The sequence below is a fragment of the Patagioenas fasciata genome, chromosome 1 (genome assembly GCF_037038585.1).
Source record: "Patagioenas fasciata isolate bPatFas1 chromosome 1, bPatFas1.hap1, whole genome shotgun sequence".
Taxonomy (NCBI): domain Eukaryota; kingdom Metazoa; phylum Chordata; class Aves; order Columbiformes; family Columbidae; genus Patagioenas; species Patagioenas fasciata.
In genome coordinates this window covers 61,802,968-61,824,285 of record NC_092520.1, presented here as the reverse complement: position 1 = coordinate 61,824,285, position 21,318 = coordinate 61,802,968, and the positions used below count along the sequence as shown (strand labels likewise).

At 39.1% G+C, this 21,318-nt stretch overlaps 1 protein-coding gene across 3 annotated transcripts in view; it reads right to left on the bottom strand.

The window, feature by feature from the left end:
* The window catches only part of MYO16 (myosin XVI), a 377,675-nt gene that overhangs the window by 291,259 nt on the left and 65,098 nt on the right, over positions 1-21,318 (bottom strand). Inside the window, exon 1 of one of the 3 annotated variants that reach the window (XM_065829663.2) lies at positions 7,336-7,751. The exons of the other annotated variants lie outside the window; for them this stretch is intronic. Within the exon in view, the coding sequence (XP_065685735.2) occupies positions 7,336-7,363 (28 nt within the window). The 5' untranslated portion in view covers positions 7,364-7,751. Of the gene's footprint in view, positions 1-7,335; positions 7,752-21,318 lie in introns of those variants that run through there. 3 annotated transcript variants of the gene reach the window in all.

The following is a 21,318-nucleotide window of genomic DNA, read 5'->3' as shown; positions in this document are numbered from 1 at the left end:
AAGAGAGTAAAGCAGGGTTCCAAGTGGAAACCCTACAGAAACGTTTGTATTTTGGTTGGGTAAAAACCTGTTATTATAATAAATGACCAAATTCTCTTCCACTTCTGCTCTGGGCCCTCCTGTCCACACTCCTTCTCAGTTTACTTCTTACTGGCCAAAACCAGATTAAAATGGACTTCATCCCAGCTCTCCAAATCACCTTACGGACGGGGGGAACTTGTCATGGGCAGCTGTCTTTCAGTGTACAAGAATGGCACTGGCAAGGAAAACAGATTTGGCATTTTTTGGCATATTTGCATTTGTGTTTCTGCAGGTTACAACAAACTGACCCATGTCATCAGTTACCTGAGGGTATGTCCAGTAGTCAATATACTAGAACTTGTAGATTTCTTTTAGGAGGTGTTATTTTGTTCTTGTTTGCAGTGAACGCTTGAAAGCACACAAATGAAAAATACACCTTTTAAGAAACAATCTAATAAAAAAAAAAATGCACAGGACAACTCTTTATTTGTTTCCAGTCAAACCAAACCATTTTCTCTTTGCTTTTACAGCTTACCAACTGCATAAAATTTACTATGATGCAGCATACTAATTTGTCTAAAATTAGAAAGAAAGGAACTGTGATTATATGGAGCAAGAAGTTACTTCAGGAATGAAAATATGTTCCTTGAGAAAAGTGGCTTTATGGCTACAATTTCATATGCAGAAATAGAGATGTTTGGGCTTTTTCTTCTGTTCTCTGTTCTTACAGCAATATTCCCAAAAACGTAATATCAGAATTCTGAAGCTTCATGCATGCTGTGTCAATATGGTGAGAAAATATGATACTTTGACCTTTACAGTCTTCTTTCATCTGATTTTCCAGATGGCTAGATTTCTTTGCTGTCTGCAGAATTACTGTATCAGAAGAAAAAAAAAAGCAGACCAAATAATACCCAAAATATGAGATTTCTTTTTCCTTACAAGTTCACAGCTAAGTTTTCCACAGAAAATGCTGATGCTTCTCTCTCATGGCAGATTTTTTACAGTGGGAAACAAAATGATGACATAGAAATTAGTTTTCAGATGACTGCCATTTCCATGAAAAATATTATAAATAGAACCTATTTTTAGTTGAATACAAAGTTGGAATTTGTGTAGCCTTCACTTGCCAAACTTAATATTGCTTCCCTTGCTGTTAATTCAAAATGTATTTTTCCAAATACCAATTTAATATAAACATTCATCTTAATGTAATTTCCAAATGATATCTAAGCAGTTGTTGCTGTTAGGAAAGTTGTTATCAGTTGTTAAAGTTAGGAAAGTTTTATTTGCTTGGAGGCACAGTTGACAAATGAGATGACCAGAATTACAGAAGTGCAAAGACAAATGGGCTACTGCAAATCTAAAGTATATTTTTTAAAATATCGCTTCCTGTGTCTAAATACAGATATTAAATTAAAGGTTCTTTTTACTTCTTTCCTGGTATCCAATGCCATGATTTCTATATTTAAGTAAGGTAGAAAATGAGTTCAAATTAAAAAATAATGCTGAGTTGCTATCATTGTCATATGAACCCAAGAAATGGAGAATAAAAATATATAAATAAACATAGTATCATAAGCTGGTACTTATGATACAGAAGCACAAATATTCATAGGTGGCAAATAATTTCCTTTTCTCCCTGTTGGCCTGCACCTATCCTGTGATTACAGTGAGAGAGACAGAGGTACAGAGAGATTAACAGAAGTAGAAATGTTCTAACTGTGGCTCCACTTGTATCAAGGTTTATGAGAAAAAAAAAAAACAAACACATTTGCTCTTGACTGCTAAATTAAAAAGGACTTTTACTACATTTTTAATATATGTTTTGTGCAATCTGAATTAGCATACTGACTAAACTTAAGAAAAAAATCTGCACCGTGTATCAGTAGTACATCAAACTCAGATTCAGTCTCTCAAAACGCCATAAGAAATGCTGTGTGTTATGTTAGCATTCCTTTTTCTGTGTTTTACAGTATAAGCTTCTTTAACAAATACCTTTCTTCAAAATTTCTTTATTCCCTCAGCATTGCTTTGTGCATCTTTACGAGATCTAAAAACTCGCAAGCGGTGGCACATCTCACACAGCTGCTCCTCTTGCTCTTTCTGGCCTCCCAGGGAAGGTGACCCCTGCCTCTTCCTCCTGGTCTCATGTTCAGCAGGCAGGTCCTCTCGGTCACACTAGGCATCTCATTTCAGTAACAGTCTTAACCTTATGCCACAGGTCACAGTGTCATAAGCATGTAGAAGGAAAAGGAAGTTTTCCCTGCAGCCATATTGTACTTAGCTCTCTTATTGCAGAAATAAACCGTGACATGAGATTTAGCTGACACAATCATGAAATATCAACCTAAACTAAAGGGATGGCTGTTAAATGGAGACTGGTGTGAACATTCTGCTTATATTTACAGCCCTCCTTCCTATCATGTGTGTAACTTTTAGTTGAGCTCCTCATCAGTGACAGAGGGTGTCCAAGAAGACATGAGACTTCTCTGGGACACCATAAAATGGACTAAATCAACGAATATCACCTCCTGCCCAACCTGGAATAGAAGAAATCCTGGTCACAGGAAGCAGAAAAGACTTTGAAGACTTTGGTAGCTCTCTCACCTCACTAATCATCCAGTGTGACAGAACATCTATGTGTCACCTTCACTTCGGTCATTACACATCCTGCACAACTGCCGCCATAGAAGCAATGGGTTCCTGTATCGCTGACCAACTAGAGATCTCCAATTTTTCTTTTTGAGCTCCTCTTTTCTTCTTACTCAGTTTAAGCTACTGCAACTCACTCTATTGAAACCAGCTCAAATTTCCACAGGCTGTCTCATAGCAAGAAAGCTGACATGAAGGTATCATGTGTTTCACCCACAGCATTGTCTCTTCATCCATGCAAGAATCAAGTTCAAGTCCCCATCCTCTGTAAACTAAAACTAATGTATAACATCACATCTTCCCCCAGCCCTTTCCAGGCTGCATAAGGTTCAGGTAGAGCTATCGCTGTGGCACATCTGAAGCCTCAGAAGACTCTGGGTGATGTGAGAACAGCTGAATCCCTTGGCAAACACAGGCTGAATTTAAAGTGTTAAACGAGAGTTTGGGATGATATGCCTCTTTCCTCTGAAGTATCCTGGAACATGCTAATGCAGTCTGTCACACAACCCTGGTGAAAAGGGACTGACATCACCATGGGTGAAATGCTCATCCAACTATTCTGAGAATTCTAGTGGCTGATAATTTTACTAAAACAGAAAATATGTTGAAACAGTAAGCTCTGGAAAAGTGAGCTAAAATTAAATAAAATGGAAATCATAAAAAGAATCCACAGAATTTACTCTTCTTACATTCATTAGTAGGATGGTAATTCTCTTACCATATACTTCATGCGTTAGTGTGAAAAATGCTCAAGATGATATCTGAAACTACATTAGTGCTGGCTTTAGCCTTTCAGCACAAATTATATGACAAAGGTCTCTAGCATTGCAGACTAAAGTCAAGCCAGTCAAGCCAGTCAAGCCAGATTTTTTTTTTTTTTTCAATGTAAGGAAAGATCTCTATAGTATATGGATTTTTTAAATACTACGACTTGGAGGCAGCAAAAAGAAGGAATAAATCAGTATGGACTACGAGATATCTGAAGAGGATATAGCAAAATTTAAAAGCCAAATCTTTCAGTGCATCTTCTAGTCTAGTTAATTTTCTTCATGGACAATCCTTGCCATGTATTCAGAGGTTGAAGGTAGTACAGGCTAGATGTTGGAGAGAATTATTACATTTCCTCTGAATCTTGTTTCAAATCCTGAATTAATTCACCAATAAATGTCTAGTATTTACATCCTTGATCTCTGTAACTATTGGTTTGTAACAAAGCACAATTCAGTGTTTCATAATTCATATAAAGGAAATAAAGGAACCAGAAAGAGAGATAATCCAGAAAGAATGGTAGTAGATGCTGATGTTTAGATTTGATGATCCTAATATTTGGATAAATTCACTTGGCTTGAGTTTTCAGCTGGCGCAACTGTAATTTCTTAGCAAGGTTTTAATTCTGTTTGCATTTTTGCACCTCTACAGCATTTGCAGTCGAAATCTGACTCTTGAGTAATGACTTGAAGCCTACTGACTAAAACACTATTTTTCTTAGTTACCTTTGCAGATCCCTCAAGGAAGTCAAGAGCACAGGTGGAAAACCACAGCTATAACATTTAAATGATGTTTATGTCGTAACTGGATGTGCAAGGGAGAGAAGATAGCAGCAAGGTGCTGCCTAATTCGCAAAATTATGTTCATTTGTACAGTCTGTCACACAAATCATTGAGATAAAATGGTACGCAGCAGCTGGCAGATAACATGTGGTACTCTCCTATGTACCACTGTTCTCGCTTCTAAACGGCTTACGCCAGCTGATTGCCAAGGAAAAGCACAGACAGGGCCAGCTCTCAGCAACAATGATACTTGGCTGCAAAAAGGAGATGGGCACTAGTAGCGACAACACGAACTGCTCAAACAGGCAGACACGCACGCAGACTGTGTTTTAAATGCTGCAGGTGCCAGCTGAAGACAACAGGACAGCTCACTCCAGAGTATTACTGGGATGAAAGACCTCACTGGGCATGACCCCAGACAATCTGGTCTGACCACACAGCTGTTCCTGCTTACAGTAGGAGGGTGGACTAGAGACCGCCCAAGGTTGGGTCTCAAAAGATCCTGTCACAGAGTCATAGAATCATAGAATAGTTTGGGTTGGAAAGGACCTTCAAAAGTCCAACCCCCTGCAATGAGCAGGGACATCTGCAACTAGATCAGGTTGCTCAGAGCCCCATCCAGCCTGGTCTGGAATGTCTCCAGGGATGGGGCATCTACCACCTCTCTGGGAAACCTGGGCCAGTGTTTAAGCACCCTCCTGGTAAAAAATTTCTTCCTCATGTACAGCCTGCATTGCTCTTCCTTTAGTTTGAGACCATTATTCCTTGTCCTATGACAAGATGGTGACAGTATGTCTGATTTTCACAGCCTTCTACTGGGAGCAGTGCACTGAAAAAAAGGCAAGATTAGTAAAATTGTGCTAATGCCGTAGGAGAATGGCTATAGCCTTTCTCAGTTCAGATCTTTACACTTAATCTCTGCAGAGATTAAAAAAACAAAGTGTTAACACATGCAAAAGCCAGGTACACAGTGCTACAGTACATAAAATTCTGTCTTTAAAGTGCCATTAATTTATATCTTTTTGATGCTTCCCCTCTCCACAAAGTAGACCAAGAGACAGTGTTCTGTAAACACACTTCCTCTGGTGCAATGTCATTTCCTTCTGATGCAGAAACCATTGGTGAAATGGATTAAAGTCAAAGCAGGGTGTGAAGAGCCATATCTAAACCCCTGTGAGGTTCAGCTGCTTTCAGAATATCGCTGGTGCTGCCACCCTGCACACAGCCCTGGTCCATATTTGATCCCAGCTGTGTGCCAAGCACAAACATCAGCGAGACTACTGGCATGCTAAGTCAAACGGTAACTCTCAGGGGAGGATCGCAGAGGAAGTGTTCCTCCTTCTCTAATTACAGGTAGAGATGGAAACATATCTGCCAGTTCTGTATGGAAAAACACAAGCAGATGAAAGCCCTTCTGGAAGGCTCCAGCCAGTACCCCTTGTCTTCTAAAGAATACTATTTGGAAAGAAAAGTGGTATGTGGTAAAATAAACTGACTTAGTGGGAGATCACTCATTAAAAAAAATCCAAATTTGGAAAAAAGGAAACAAATAATATTGTCAAAACTAATGCTGTATATTCACCTTTCCCTCTGCTGTGTTTTAGTCCTTCATCCCTGCCCTCTAACCAGTGCCATGAACATCACAAGTAGAATTTTCTTCCTTTAAATGAGAGAACCTCACAGTCATCCCAATCTCTTTCCAGTTAAGGAACCTATAGTTTCTTACATATCTAATATGCTACTGAACATAAACACACGCCCATATATATTTGCTACAGTTTCACTTTAAGAAAGTAATTCCAAGGTGAATAAAAACTGAACAATACTTTTCTGACACCTTCCAGATAGTTACTATGCTGCAAATTCCTCATTTGCATTTATCAAATCTCATGGCAAGCTCAAAGTCTTATTCTTAGAATGCACCTTTAAAACGATGCAGTAAAACTGATCTGTGCTTCTCCGCATGAACAGGGAATTTAGCCTTGTAACTCCCACCAGTTTTAAAAGCAGTTCCATACACAAGCCTCATTAAATCCAGACAAGAGAAAACCCTCACAAATAATTTTTCCTTAAATTACTAAAATATTTCCAGGGCACCTTAATTTCAGATTAAAACATCAAAGAACCACAATATTCGTCTCTTAAGTGTAACACAGTACTTCAGAAATAGTTTTGGAAACGTCCTTGGTACACTTAAGTCATCAATGACCACAATCTGGGGCAAAAACCTTCACAGCAATCTGCTATTTGTCGTGCAAAACCAGTGTCATAATCACTAGAAGGCTGAAGTTTTCCAAGTCCTGCAGCAAAAAATACCCATGGCTAACAAACTACTACTGGCTGTCCAAAACAAGTATCTAAACAACAATTCATTTATATGAGGTAAAACCAGCAATTTCCACTCAAACCCTGGATGCTTTAAATGGCAACACCAAAAAGCTCAAAAACCGTACAGCAAGACAGGCAGCCTTGATAGGCAGACAAAAAAAAAAAAAAAAAATGCTGCTAGGAATTTGCTCTGCATTGAATCAATGCGTTTAGCATAGATCCTAATTTCAGTCTTTACTGAGGCAGCTTGCATGATTCAAGGTTAAAAGTTCATTCTTTTTTTTTTTTTTAAGTCTGTCACACCAAACCGCTAAATATTCTGATAAGGAGGAGATACAAGTGTTTGACCTTCAATAAATGATGAGATGTGTTCATAATTATGAATCTATTCTCATTTGTATTATCCTAGTAAAGTGTAAGAGCCACGTCCAAGGTTGTCCTTACAGTCGTCTTTAATATAATGCTATGAATGACATGTTTCTTCTTTCTGGATATTATTGTCTTTGGTGATTAATTTAACAAAAGTTTTAAAAGCCCATCAGTATGAACTTCAGAATGACAGCATTATCACACACACAATGAAGTTGCCTCTGAACAGAGGAGAAAAAGAAACACTGTGCTCTGCCTGCATATTCACATGCAAAGTAACAGCTCCCCTTCCCCACTACCACGCTGGCATCATGCAGCATCTGCCTTCGACCTTTGCATGCGCATTGAAAAGACACACCTCAGAAAATGAAAAATATGGTTTTGAAATCAAAATAACCATTTTGTTACTTACAGCATTTGATAAAATGGTAATGAGACATTCTTTCATCTCAGGCTGTAGTCTCGCTACAGGTTTCAGCATTCTCTTCTGCTACAACTGTCATGCCCAGAAAATGCATTATTTAGAGCCCTTCCTCAGGTATCCAGTATACCTCAGAATACATTATTTAATGCAGTTTCTGTTCCAGGATCTTGCAGAGGCTTCCAAGTCATCCTCACCCGACCGCTGGAGTTATAGTAAACCCCTGTGCGTCTTGAACCATGACTACTGCACGTGCTATTGTAGCATAATTGATTGACACTGCTCCTAATCCCACATCTCCAGAAATAGAAAGATTTAATTGGTGTGCACTTGCAGCCACATTCTTCCAGCACTGAGGTGTGCTGCTGCACTGCGGCTCTCACAGTCCTGCCAGTTAATGGCTTTTCAATAGCTTTCAAATGGCAGCAAACTAAGCTTGATGAGTGAGCTCGAATGAAATAGCAGAGCAAGGGATCTTAAATTTTATTTGTGCACGTTGTTCGTGTGCCAAATGTGAGCAGATTCTTAGCTGGTACTGAAACAGGATTATTTTTACTTGCCACCAGTTGCTGTGTGAATAGGAAATTGATATAGGCTGCCAAAAATAACCACCTTTACCATCACAGATAATTTTTTCAGTATGTTGTAAGGTAAAAATCAGGATCAAGCTCACAGCCATCTTCAGACTGGTTTGTGCAGGAACTCATTTAAATTGAGCTAGGAAATAATGCCTGTGTGCACATTCCTTGATTTGTTATTTTGTCCTTTCTTCGTATTACATTGCATATTTTTCACACAATATTTATGTCAGAAGGGAGAAACTGCAGTCTCTGCATGCTTTATATCATAACTATCTTCATGTTATCTAATGATATTTTAATCACTGACTGTAAGACAAAATGCCTAAGAAAATGCATCACTAAGAACAAGTCCATACAATTATTTAACAGACTGCAATATAACAAGTCAATGTATACTGACGCATTACCCAGTTTCAGATTAAGGGCACACAAAAGGCAGACCTGCATTGTATTTTAAACACCCAGTCTGCATCATCCTCTGAGCACAATTCCTGCATTACTTTTCCAAAAACAATCACCTAGGAATTTGGTTACTACTTCTTCAAAAAACCTACAGCAGAACTACAGTAAATTTTTTATAAAATCTAACTATAATTTAAGAAAACTACACTCAGAGAAGATTTACGTTTGCTTACCACGTGTCACTCTTAACACATTCATCACTTCACTCAGTGAGAGCTCTTGTAAAGGGAAACTGATAGCCCAGTCATATTTAAATATTTATTGGTCTGAAAGCTTCTATCCACTATTTTGTATACCCATCATTTTTAACAGGTACAAAGTGTTAAGGGGACTACAAAGGGAAAAGGGTCTAACTCATTAGTGAGGATTACCAATTCAGATTCTCTTAACTATTCTGCAAAGTTCCCACAAGAGCAGAAAGATATATATTCACAGGCTTCCACCAATCCACTAGCACAACCCTTAGGTAAAATCTTTCAGCTCCTAACAGGCACATATTTCAAATCTGGTTTCAGGTATAATATGCACAATAGTTTTACAGGAATAATGATTTAAGGGGTTTTTGTTTTGTTTTCTGAAAACACCACTTTTCAAAAGAAAGATTAAAAAAAAATCTAGACCAACCAGGGGAAATGGAGATGAATTATATTAAACACAATACAGTAATTATATTACCATGGAAACGTCTTACTGTAAAGCTCAGAAGTCCAAAGTAATTAAATTCTTCCACACTTTCTTTCACACCTATATAACACTAGGCCAGTTTGGGCCATATGGCTTATAAAATAAACATACAGAGTGTTTTAAGAGGCAATGTTACTTATAGTTCATGGGCAAGTGTCAAGTAATCTGACAGAAAGCTCTTTGAGCAATACTTTTTGGTGGAGACTTTCCTGACAGGTTCATCTCTGGTGGTACTGTCAGGCCGACAGACTGCCATGTCTAATAACATCACACTTCCACCAACTCACACTGGCCAAAACCAGGAGGACTCTTGGTAAACTCTGGAGAATGGGAGCAGTGGACAAAGGATGCTTTTCTGAAGACAGAGATGAAAGGAAGAAGAAACATTTCTGATTTGGCTTGAACAAAATGTGGAGATAGAGTATTGGAAATGTCTCATTTCAGATCTTTACATATATATATGTATTGATAGAATTGTCACAATGAAAATTTAGTATGGTGCAACTTGGTAGCATTTAGGTGACAGGTTAAACTGCATACTCCATCCTGCAATGAACAAGAAAGAATTCAAGAAGGCCAACTGCAAGGTCCTGCACATGAGTCTGGGGCAACCCCCAGCACCAACACAGGTTAGGGGAAGAAGAGAGTGAGAACAGCCCAGCAGAGAAGGACTTGGAGGTACTAGTAGATGAAAGATTGGACATGAGCCAGCAATGTGCACTTGCAGCCCAGAAAGGCAACTTTATCCTGGGCTGCATCAAAAGGAGTGTGGCCAGCAGGTCGAAGGAGGTGATTCTGCCCCTCTGCTCTGCTCCGGTGAGAGCCCACCTGGAGTCCTGTGTCCAGCTCTGGAGCCCTCAGTACAGGAAAGACATGGACCTGTTGGAGAGGGGCCAGAGGAGGCCACAACAAATGATCAGAGGGTTGGAACTGCTCTGCTGTGAGGACAGGCTGAAGGAGTTGAGGTTGTTCATCCTGGAGAAGAGAAGGCTCTGAGGAGACCTTATTGCAGCCTTTCAATACATAAAGGGGGCCTATAACAAAGATGGGGACAGACTTTTTAGCAGGGCCTGTTGTGACAGGACAAGGGGTTTTGGTTTTAAACAAAAAGATGGTAGACTTCAACTCAATATAAGGAAAAAGTTTCTTACAATGAGGGTAGTGAAACACTGGCACAGGTTGCTCAGAGTGGTGGTAGATGCCCCATCCCTGGAGACATTCAAGGCTGGGCTGGACGGAGCTCTGAGCAACTTGATCTAGTTGCAGATGTCCCTGCTCATTGCAGGGGGTTGGACTAGATGGACTTTGAAGATCCCTTCCAACCCAAACTATTCTATGATTCTACAGTCCATTAAAGAGACTATCAAGGTGCAGGACAGACTCTTGAATGGTGCAAGCTGTTGACTGCATGTTTACATGAGGATAACCGGGAAAAGAGCTGCTGTCCATACAGCCAAAACATCTCTGATATCTTCTCTCCTGACACACGCTAGTCCATGTAAGCAGAGGAGCATGTGGGGCTGTTTGGCAAGAGAAGGTCTGCAATGCTACACCATAGCTGGGGATTGCTCCCTTCAGATCTTTAGACTGTGTAAGTCCATGGGGTGGCACGTATGCACCTGCAGTAGGGCACTGTGTGCTCTTCCCTTCTCCAGGGGTCCGTGTGCCAAAAATGTCTGGTCAGCTGTTCAAGTATGAATAATAGCCTGCAGGGGAATGAAAAAAAGGCACCAACTTTTCAACAGGTGACACCTGGCAGGTGGGTACCTCAAAAGGCCTTTCATTTTAGAATATCACGTGCTTTTGAAAAAACTACATAAAAAATTTAGTTTTATTACATGGGTAATTATAATCAGTGGGCTTTGCAAAATAAGTGAAAGTTTAAACAGAAAGAAAACAGCATTGTATGCATATTGCTGTCAGCAGGAAGTTCTGACACATGTTGAAGGGTAGCACTAAAGCAGCACACAAATGAGAAGGGGGAAAGGTCTCAGAGAAATGGTAGAGTGAAAACACTGGGCAGAGTAAGTGGAATGAAATGGAGAAGGAAGAGAAATGAGAACAAGGCATAACTCTAAGTGCAGAAACAGCATGAACCTTGAAGAAAAGTGGTAGCTAAACTTGAGCTAAAAGGAAACCAGAATAGGGATGCTGAAGACAACAAAACGTGGTCCACCTGGAGGAAAGACACATGATTTCCACTTCAACCTTTTGCTAGGTTGTAAAGTAGAGTGAGGACAGAGAAGAAATTGCAGTGCTCATGGTGGTGGATGTCCATGTCATAAACAAAGATTTCAAGTGTGAGAACAAAAAAAAAAAAAATATTTAGGTTTCTGAGATGAGCATAACAGAGGGAGTATTTTGTTGTCAGTGATTTTACAAAGTAAATTGCACAATTGGCTTATGCACAAGAAAAGGGATATTAGTCATGCTAGGTATTTTCTCCTGACTAAACTCCAGCAATAAAAAAGGAATTATGAAAGAAAAACCAAGAGATATGAATAACACTTAGAATCCAACTGTGTAAACTGTGCAAACTGTGCAACTATATCTGGAGTATATCTAAGTGCACTGTAAACTGCTTTCTCTGAACATTAGGGAATATAGGCATGTTTTCACCCACAGCCCCTCCAGTTTCAAGAGGACTGCAGTGCTGAAGTCTACAGAGATGTACAAGTGTACTTGGACTGGGGGACAAAGATCGAGCCGGTTTTAAACCTGGTGTTAAGACACTGAGTTTGATGTACTTGATTTCATCTAGTTTACAAAATATAGTGACAAAAGAGAATCAAGGTCAGAAAAAAAATCTTTGCCACCTCTGCATACAGAAAGAAAACATCCACTTTCATGCTACGTACAAATCCAGCATTCAATGAAAGTACCGATTTTTTAAATAGAATCTTGAAAATGGTCAGTCATCACTAGGATAGCTATTTGGCTTAAGCTAAACACGTGTATGGATTATCATCTCAGAGTAGACAATGCTTCCACATTTCAATTTCCAAGGCTCAAAGCTTGTCTTAGAACAAGCACCTGTGAAATGTTTCCTACAATAACTTAGCAAACAAAAACACTGCTTAAAATAAGGTTTTGCTGCCAAGAACTGACATCCAATATTGTATTCATGTCATATAACTATTTTGTTAGCCTTCCAGTGTCTTCTGGTGTTGCAAACAACTGAACATCTAATACTTTTCACATCTTAGCATTTTATACTTTACATATGACTTCAAGATTTGATAGAGAAATGCAGAACTATCTGAAAGCAATTTGAATAATGAGAAAAAAAACATAACTATCAGTTTTAAAAACATGACAGATGCTCCCTGTTTATGCCATTTTCATTCAATGCAACAAAGCTTGCTGTATTTCTGCAGATGTTACAATTTCATTGCACTACTTACAGGTTTAAGACGGCAGACAAAAAAAACGGAATGCAGAGTAACATTAACATTGCTCATATATTTTGACAAGCAATACTGCTTAGCAATCAATCCTTGGCCATGCTATCCAGCTGCCAACAAGCCACTCTTCAGATAACATCTGGTAGTCGTATGCTCATCAGGAAGCTAGGGACAAGCTATAGCAGATGTAGATATTTGGCAAGCAGGACGCTATACTAATTTTCTCTACATGCGTCACAGCAGAACAAAACTCGACAGTTTTTCTGAATAAATTTTCAAATGAACTGGCCTGTAAGATGGATATGAGGTTTGCTCTATAGATATCTGCAACAAACCAAATCTAATCAATCAATCAACCGCTCAGAGTGTAGTTGACTCCAAGAGAACTAGACAGCTTTTCTTCTTCTCTTCGTCCAGCCTCTGCATATTTCCCTCCTTTCCCATTTCACTGGAAACACCTTGATTTTTCAGGAAGTAATCAGTCTTCCTCCTGTTCTTCTATCACTGGATCAAACCCTTACAGCATAAGAAAAGTTAAAAAATCCTTCTTCTCCATTTACTGTTATAACTCAATGTATAATATATGGGTATACTAATTCATAGTTATTTTTTAATGGATTGGAAAGAGTAGATTAAAATCACAGTACTGGTGAAGTCTGCAAAATTATCAGTAGAAGTTACGTGCCATTTGAGAGAACAACTTGCTTCCTCCCATGCCCAAAGTGACCATTTTTAGGTTATATGTAGACCTATCTAACAGTTCCTTAACTGGATGAGATGAAGAAGCTATTATTCACGGTGGGAGAGCCCAGAAGAAAGTAATAACAAGGCCAAATACAAGAAAGAAATCACAGTAGTCATATCTTTGGCACCAGTAGTGACTCGATAATTAATTTCTTCATTACAATCTGTGTATACATTTTTAAAAATTAGATTTCTTACTAAAGTTGATGTAAAAATGTTACGGAGAGAAGCTGCAGACTATTTAGATGAAAAGCCCCTTATGACACTGAAAAGATACTTTCAAGACACATGTTAAAATAACAAGCACAAAAACATGACAGCGATCACAACCACAAGATACAAGAAAAAAATGAAGAAACAACCATGAATTGCCATCTAAAGAGTTTTTATATGATCAGATAGAATTTTTTTTTAAGTTTATAGTACTGAGGAATTAAATAGACAAAGATAACAATTCAGTTCAACATGAAAAGTGTGTTGTTATCCTCCTGATAATTAGCAAATGCCAAGACTCATTGCATTGTATTGCCTTTTTTTTTTTCCTTTCTTTTCTAATTGGTTTCATAGTTTGTAAACCAGGAGCAAAATAATGCCGACACTGGAGGATGGATAAAAAGCCAAGAATAGAACAGAGGAATTTTTATATCCTTTATTGGGGCAAATGCTACTACATCAAAGTAAATCTTGAAGTACAAGTAGAGAAAACTTGGAAGGACTGCAGAAGTTAAGAAAGAAAGTGTTTCTAATTTAGGAAAAAATAACTTGGCCAGCAGAAAAAGCTGAAGAAGTGACATAATCAGACTTTTATGTGACTGGAAGTCTGGAGGTCTGAAGGATGGTGTGGAAATTTGTAATCTCAGTGGTAACTCTAATATTAGGTGTTCCAAAGGGAAAGAAAAAAAAAAAAACCACAACTGATATTGAAGATTCATAAGGGGTGGTAAAGTGACAGTATTTTAAATTAACCAGTCATGACATCCAAAAAAATAATCAAGACCAAAACACTTGCACCACAGAGAAGTGCTATAGTGCTATAGCCCAAGAATAGAATAAATTTTAGATGTAAGTTTTAATCAAAATTACAAGATACTGAGTAGAGTTCTGTACATACAATATAAACACTTCAATATAAACAGTATAATCAAAATAGGATATTATCAAACTATATCAAGGACAATCTGGAAAGCAAAGACTAAAATTAGGCAAAAATGGCTACCCAAGACCTATTTTATTTTCTCATCTCTCTCTTGTCCTTTTTATCTCTTAATAAATACAATATTGTTACTTTTTCAGAGCCTTTCTGCACGCCATTCTTCATGCAACTCAGCACAACTAGTTGATGCATGCTTGGCTCCCAAGTTTTTCTTATGAATGAAGCACAGAGCAGAAATGGGTCACTTGTAATAAACTGACAATGCTGTCAGATATGCACAGTGTAGCTACATGTAGCTGGGATGCTCACTGATTCTGTACCTTCTCCAGTCTCTGATGGCCATACTTATGTATTTCCTCTTTTTACTTTGTTTTTATCAACGTTTAAGGAATTCATCATTCTGAACACAGAAACCAGGTGAGAGTCTGAACTGATGAAAATGGTAATAGAATCAAAGGGTATAAGGATAAAAACTTCTGATATGATCTAAGATACCATGATATAGCTTGAAGATGACATGGACAAGAAGGTAAACTCAGTGAACAAGAGAGAAATGCAGAATTTACTGTACTCAGCATAAACATAGTAGAGTTAAATCTCATTCTTAAATTAGTAGAGTATAAATAAGGAGCTGATGAGAATTAGGCAGCTGCTAGGTGAAGAAGAGGAGGGATAAAAGAGGTATATAAAAAAACCTAAGAAACAGAGGCACACAGCTGCTTGCTCGCTCCCCTGCATCAAGTGGGATGGAGGAGAGCGTAAGAAAGGAGAAAAAAAGCCTTAATGGGCTGAGATAAGAATAGTTTAATAGCACAGCAAAGGAAGAGAAAAAAAATAGTAATAAAAACAGATTATACAAAACAAGTGGTGCACAAAGCAATTGCTCACTACTCATGACATCAATAGCCCGTCCATTCCTGAGCAGCAGTTATTTGTCCACCAGCCAACTCCAGTTTATATAATGAGCACAAAGTCATATGGTAAGGAACACCCCTTTGGCCAGCCTGGGTCGGCTGTCCTGACTTTGCTTCCTCCTTGCTTCTTGCGCACCTGGCAGAGCCGGGGAAGCTGAAAAGTCCTTGACTACCCAGGAACAACCAAAATGTATTATCAATATCCGTCTCATACTAAATCGAAAGCAGTGCTCTATACCAGCCACGAGAAAGAAGATTAACTCTATCCCAACGAAAACCAGGACACATGGTAAGATGACTGTTAAAGGCCCACGATTTATAGGGATGTCCAAGCAACACTGAGAAAGCAGCAAACAAAATAATTTTAATAAAATTATTTGAGGTCAGAGTAAGAGCAGTCAGTGAGGTGATAAACAGAGGCAATCAGAAAGATGGTGGAATAGAACTTCTCCCATGTGGGCAGTGGACTGGTCACAGCTGAGATGAGTAAGAGCACAAAAAGGGAGGATTCCCCAAATATCGACTGGGAATGGTGTGGAGAGCACCAAAGATTAATCAACAAATGCAAGATGTCTCGACAACCAGTTCCTCCAAACAGAAATAAATAGAATATTCAGGTCAGATTTCTGTATTTTGTACAATCGTGAAAAACAAAGATAAAATTCCTCAACTCAGTGAGCAGCTGATTTACACAGGAACAAGCAAAGAGTAAGGCAGCTTTGTACAGTTACTGCACATACCACTAGAGCAGCAATAAATGTCAGCACAATATCTAAATTTAGGGAAAATTCAGATTGCTGGAACCCAGTTTTTCTAGTTTATAATCATGTACTTCATCTTACATTTCATTCCCCAATGATTTGAAAACCTGTGAAACGTATTCTTACAGAATAATGCATTTATTTTCTTACCGGAATGGGTGGCTGCTCATAACAAACAGCAGATTCATTTCTTTACTCTCAAATGAACACTTCTTTCAATCAAGTACTTACTATTCCAATATTCTTTTCTTGGAAATATAATAGTAATTACCTTTTATTTCAAATAGCAAAGGACACCGGAGAAGGTAACAAAAGAGAAATGCACACACATAATGGAGTAAAACTTGTCTATAAAGAAGAATTATTCAGTGGGCTCAATCACGTCATTCCAACCAATTTATAAGGTGCTTTTTTTGTTTTGTTTATTTATAGTGGAGTTTTCCTTGAGAAAGAAAAAGAAAGTATTCAGCACCTTGCCATCCTGGCAGAGGGCAAACCACATGGAAAGTTATTTCACCCTTCACCCTTTAGACAAAATACATTACGCTGAAATCTCCAAGGATTGCCACTCAACGCCATAAATTCTTAGGAGAAAGCCACAGAAGCTGGTGCTGACTATAAACCATTCTTTCAGAATTCTTAGACTTTAACCTCAAAATCAGTAGGGGTTCTCTCATTGCCTTCAAAGGGAGCAAAGCTAAACCTTTTAAAGTGAATGACCTATGATTATTGGAAAATGACATAAATGAGCTATCTTGGAAAAAAGAATAAGTGATTATGCATAGCACACCAAGACTAATTTGCATAATATCTTTCAAAAATGCTCCTGTTGAACTTGGTATTAACTGGAGAATATGCATTTTTCCATTTCTTAATACCATTGTCATTACAAAACTATTTTTTCTTATTATTACCAAGATACTTTTTTCAAATTCAAGGGCAACATAGTAGCAGATAATGCTAATTTGATTAGAGAAATCAGTGTGATCTTTTTCACCAACTCTAGGTCTAATCTTATGTCCTTGGCTGAAGTTAAGAGCGGATAGGGCTCAGCACCTTTTACTATCAGTACTTCTGGGTCCTCCATCTTTGTAAATCAAATATTGCATTAACATAGGTTTACTGAATTCAGTTCCCTATGTTTTAAGGAGAAAAATAACCGCATTTGCTAAAAAACATTGGCATTTGCTGAACCTAATTATAGTGTCTGAAACTAGCATGTATTTGGAGTGTTTGCTAAAGACAATTTCATATTAGGATGCATTTAATCATCAGAAGCAAATTTCAAAAATGGACTTTAAACATATAAAAAAAGCTCTAAGTGTTTAGCACACAAACATATCAATAATATTATGGAAAGGTCTAAAGCTCTGTGATATTAATAATTTTTTTGTGTGTGCCTCTAAATTTTGTCTGCTTTTGATTAAGATGCCATACATAATGCAGAAGACAAGATATAGCTGGTTTTCTGTGGTTCAGCCTAAAATGCATAAACATAGTTAGAATACCTCAAAATTGGCACAGTAAGTGAGTAAAACGGGTCCTTCAAACACTAACTTAGGAGATCAGTTAACCTATAGGTTAGGTTAAACATCTTTGTACCTGGTCTCAGTCAACACCTGGTAATGAGCTGTGTGCAAAAATCCACTTAAATGTTGGCATGATATATGTTCATCAGGGTAAAAAGGTGATATAAAAATATGACACAGTAGATACAGAGGTTTCACAGTGAGACTTGGGGTGACAAGGCTGACGAGAAGATTTTCCTCACTGAGTTAAGCTGCTGATAATAGATCTATGCAGTAGAGTGGGTAGCTCCTGATATGCCAAAGGGATACGTATCTCAGGAGGGTTCAAGACCTACATCCTGGATAAGCGGCATATTGATATACTCTAAAGAGGTATAAATGTGACTGAGATCCCCGCAGACCTAACAAAAAAAAGAAAAAAAAGATGGGCAGTAAAAGATGGCATTCATCACCAGGAATGGTGTAATGTGCAGAATGCCACTTGAGATGTAATGCATAAAAAAGCAGTGCCCTTGACCAAACAACTCAGAAAATCTGGCAAGTCAGTCAGATAGAAGGATGGAGGTTTTTCAGATTTCAACTTTTTATCAACTGATTAATAGCTATTTTTGCTTTTGCTGTTGTTTCTTGTTGTTTCTTTATTTTGTGTGAATATTTGAAATGATAATCTATTTTGTATGTTGCAAATAAATATTTTTATTTAAATTATCTTAAACTACAAATTATTTCAAGGTAGTTAGCCAACACTAAAGCACTTTGCATTAGTAAAAAGGATGATGATCTCAATACAGGAGGTAAAAGGACTCTGTAGTGAGCAACTATGGTACCAGTGCAAACGAACATGCCAATACAAGCCGTAGCTGTCTGATAGCTATTTCTCAGTGTTATTTCTCAGATGAACTGGCAGCCCCTGGCTTCCCGGCGATCCTCCACCTGTAAGCTGGGAGCCCTGCAGCTCACCAAGATGCTCTCTGGAAATGTCGCAAACAATGGCAATGGTTGGAAAACAGATTGAATAGTTCAAAAATGCTCTCCTTGAAACAGACACATGAAGGGAGTAAGGTACACTCAGGTTATCTCAGCTTTAAAAGCTGAGTTACTAGCTACTCTTCTGCAACAAATAATCCTTAGCTCAGTGCCAGAAATAGAGGGTTGGAAGCTGCCACCCTATTAACAGACTTTCTTATTTCCCTTGATTCTTAGCCATGTTCATAGAGGTACACAGTGCACAAAAAAATGCTTTCCTCGTCAAAAGCAGATTTTTAAAGTCCAGGGTTTAAACAAGAAGTGGGTTTTTTTTAGTTACTCTCTGACTCGAGGCAGTTTGTATTGTACTCCTCTGGCTCTTCGTCGTAAGATCACATCCTAGAGACTTAACAGTCCTATCTTTCCTGCCAAAAAATGATGCTGGAGAACATTGTCAGCTGTGAGGATGACAGTATCAGAAAACTGAAGGCAAGAGAGAGGGAGCTCTTGAGATGTATTCCTTCCAGTCCTGCTCTGATTAATATGCCCTGAGTTGGTCACGATGGAAGAGAAAGGCAAACCTGCAGCTGTTCGCTCTGTGCCCTCACCAGCTGTTCCAAACATACCAAAGGCAGAGAAACACGAGAGAAGGGTGAACGGCTGGATGACAGCTGTAGGGCTCACACCAGCACATCCATCAGTCTGGCTCCAGTTGGCCAACTCCCTGCAACTCACAGGCTGGGGCAGCTGCCCTGGGGATAGCAGAGCTGGGGACAGCAGCCTTCAGGTATGGGCTCAGCCCACCCACCAGCTCTCCCAGCACAGCCGCAGCCTAGCAAGGGCAGGCAGGGAGGGAAAGCAGAGACCTGCAGGCCCTTGGCTCACAGCCCTGCTCTGTGTAGAGCAGGCAGGTGATAGCTTATCGGTCCCCAATGGATGATGTTTCATGGGAATCTCTATAAGACATAGGAGTAATCAGTACAGGAAAGATGTGGTCCAGCGGAGGGCCAGGAAAATGCTCAGAGGGATGGAAACCTTTCCTACAAGAAAAAGCTGAGAGAGGTGTGGTTGTTCAGCATCGTCCTGGTTTTGTTAAAAAACAAGTTTCTCTTTTAGTGAATTTTGCCTGTCAGCTAAAGCCTTCATATTAGCTGCATTTTCCTGGAGAACCAGACACGTGTTTTGGTAAATCTAACAATGGAATGCAAAGTTATTGATAAGTACAGATGGACATCTCGCGAGAGGGGCAACGAAAAACCAGTGATTGAGAGACTGACCAACGGTGTATAACATGCCATTCATGTGAATACTTCATATAAAAGTGGGAGATCACGAGGATCTCATCCCTTTTTCCTTCCCTTCTGCTTATGGCCGACATTAGGAGAGGACCTTGCTGGTCGTCCCTGAGAACTGAGGCCTAGTGACAGACTGAATCCAGCTCCAGTTGGCTGCAGAGTCCAATCCAGGACTTTGGGTGCTGGCTCTGCAGTTGCTGAGACTGACAAGATTGGTTTTGTATATTTTGTATTATTTTCTCTATTCTTATTAGTAGCATTAGTAAAACATCTTTAATTTTTCCAACTCTCTTCTCTCTGTCCTTCTTTCCCTCCCGATCGCCTGTCCTGAGTGGGAAGGGGGGAGAGGGAGGGGCAAAAGGGGGAAGTGGGTGGGAGAGGAGGTGAACAATACATCTGCCAGGGTTTGATTGTCACCCCGCAATCTTAACCCTCGACAAGCATGGGGAAGAGAAGGCCCTGGGGAGACCTTATTGTGGCATTTCAGTACTTAAAAGGGGCCTCTAAGAAAGATGGGGACAGACTTTTAAGCAAGGACTGGGAGAAGGGGTAATGGTTTTAAACTAACGGAGGGGAGATTCCAGCTAGACATGAGGAAGAAATTTTTTACAGTTAGGGTGGTGAAACACTAGAATGGGTTGCCCAGAGAGGTGGTAGATGCCCCATCCTTGGAGACATTCCAGGCCAGGCTGGACGGGGCTCTGAGCAACCTGATCCAGTTGCAGATCTCCCTGCTCATTGCAGCGGGTTGGACTAGATGACTTTGAAGTCCCTTCCAACCCTAGCTATTCTATGATTCTATGGTTTTTCCTCAGAGCAGCAAACCTCCTCCTCATTATCAGATGCTTCCTAGGGCAGGGAGGATACCAGAGGTGCAACAGCAGTGAGGTGAACATAACTCTGTTTTGACATACATTAGCCTAAGTGTCTACTTTGATTATTTGCATGATATTCCCTTACCCATGGTAATAGACATTTTCTTGCCCAAGGTGCCTTTTCCAAAACGTCTCCCAAAAGTCTTTCAGAATCCCTGACCATGTCTTTTTTTTGTTTGGTGCCTTTGAGTTATGTTTTTATTCACATCCAACTATACCTCTTAGCCAAAAGAAGGAGGCAGCTCCTCCCTGGTAAGAAACATTGCCCTTCTGCTTAGCTGTTTTGGCCACTCACTGTGTGGTTGTGTACCAAGAAAGGCACTTGTGGAATATTCCTGCTGATTAGTACATTAAGTTAATAAAATATTGTTCTTCTAAAATTGAGCATCTCTACAGTTTATTTCCTATATCTCTTTCAGCCTTTTTATAAATATTAATAAAAATAAATTAATGTTCTCAAGGAATCTGTTAAACAAAATCTGAGGACAAAATCTCTTGTATAACTTGCTAAAACAGTAGGTTTGTTGTGCACAGAGAGGATTTGCTGCCAAACACACACAGTCTACTGTTTGAATAGGTAATGTCATGGTCCATCTACTGCTCTTG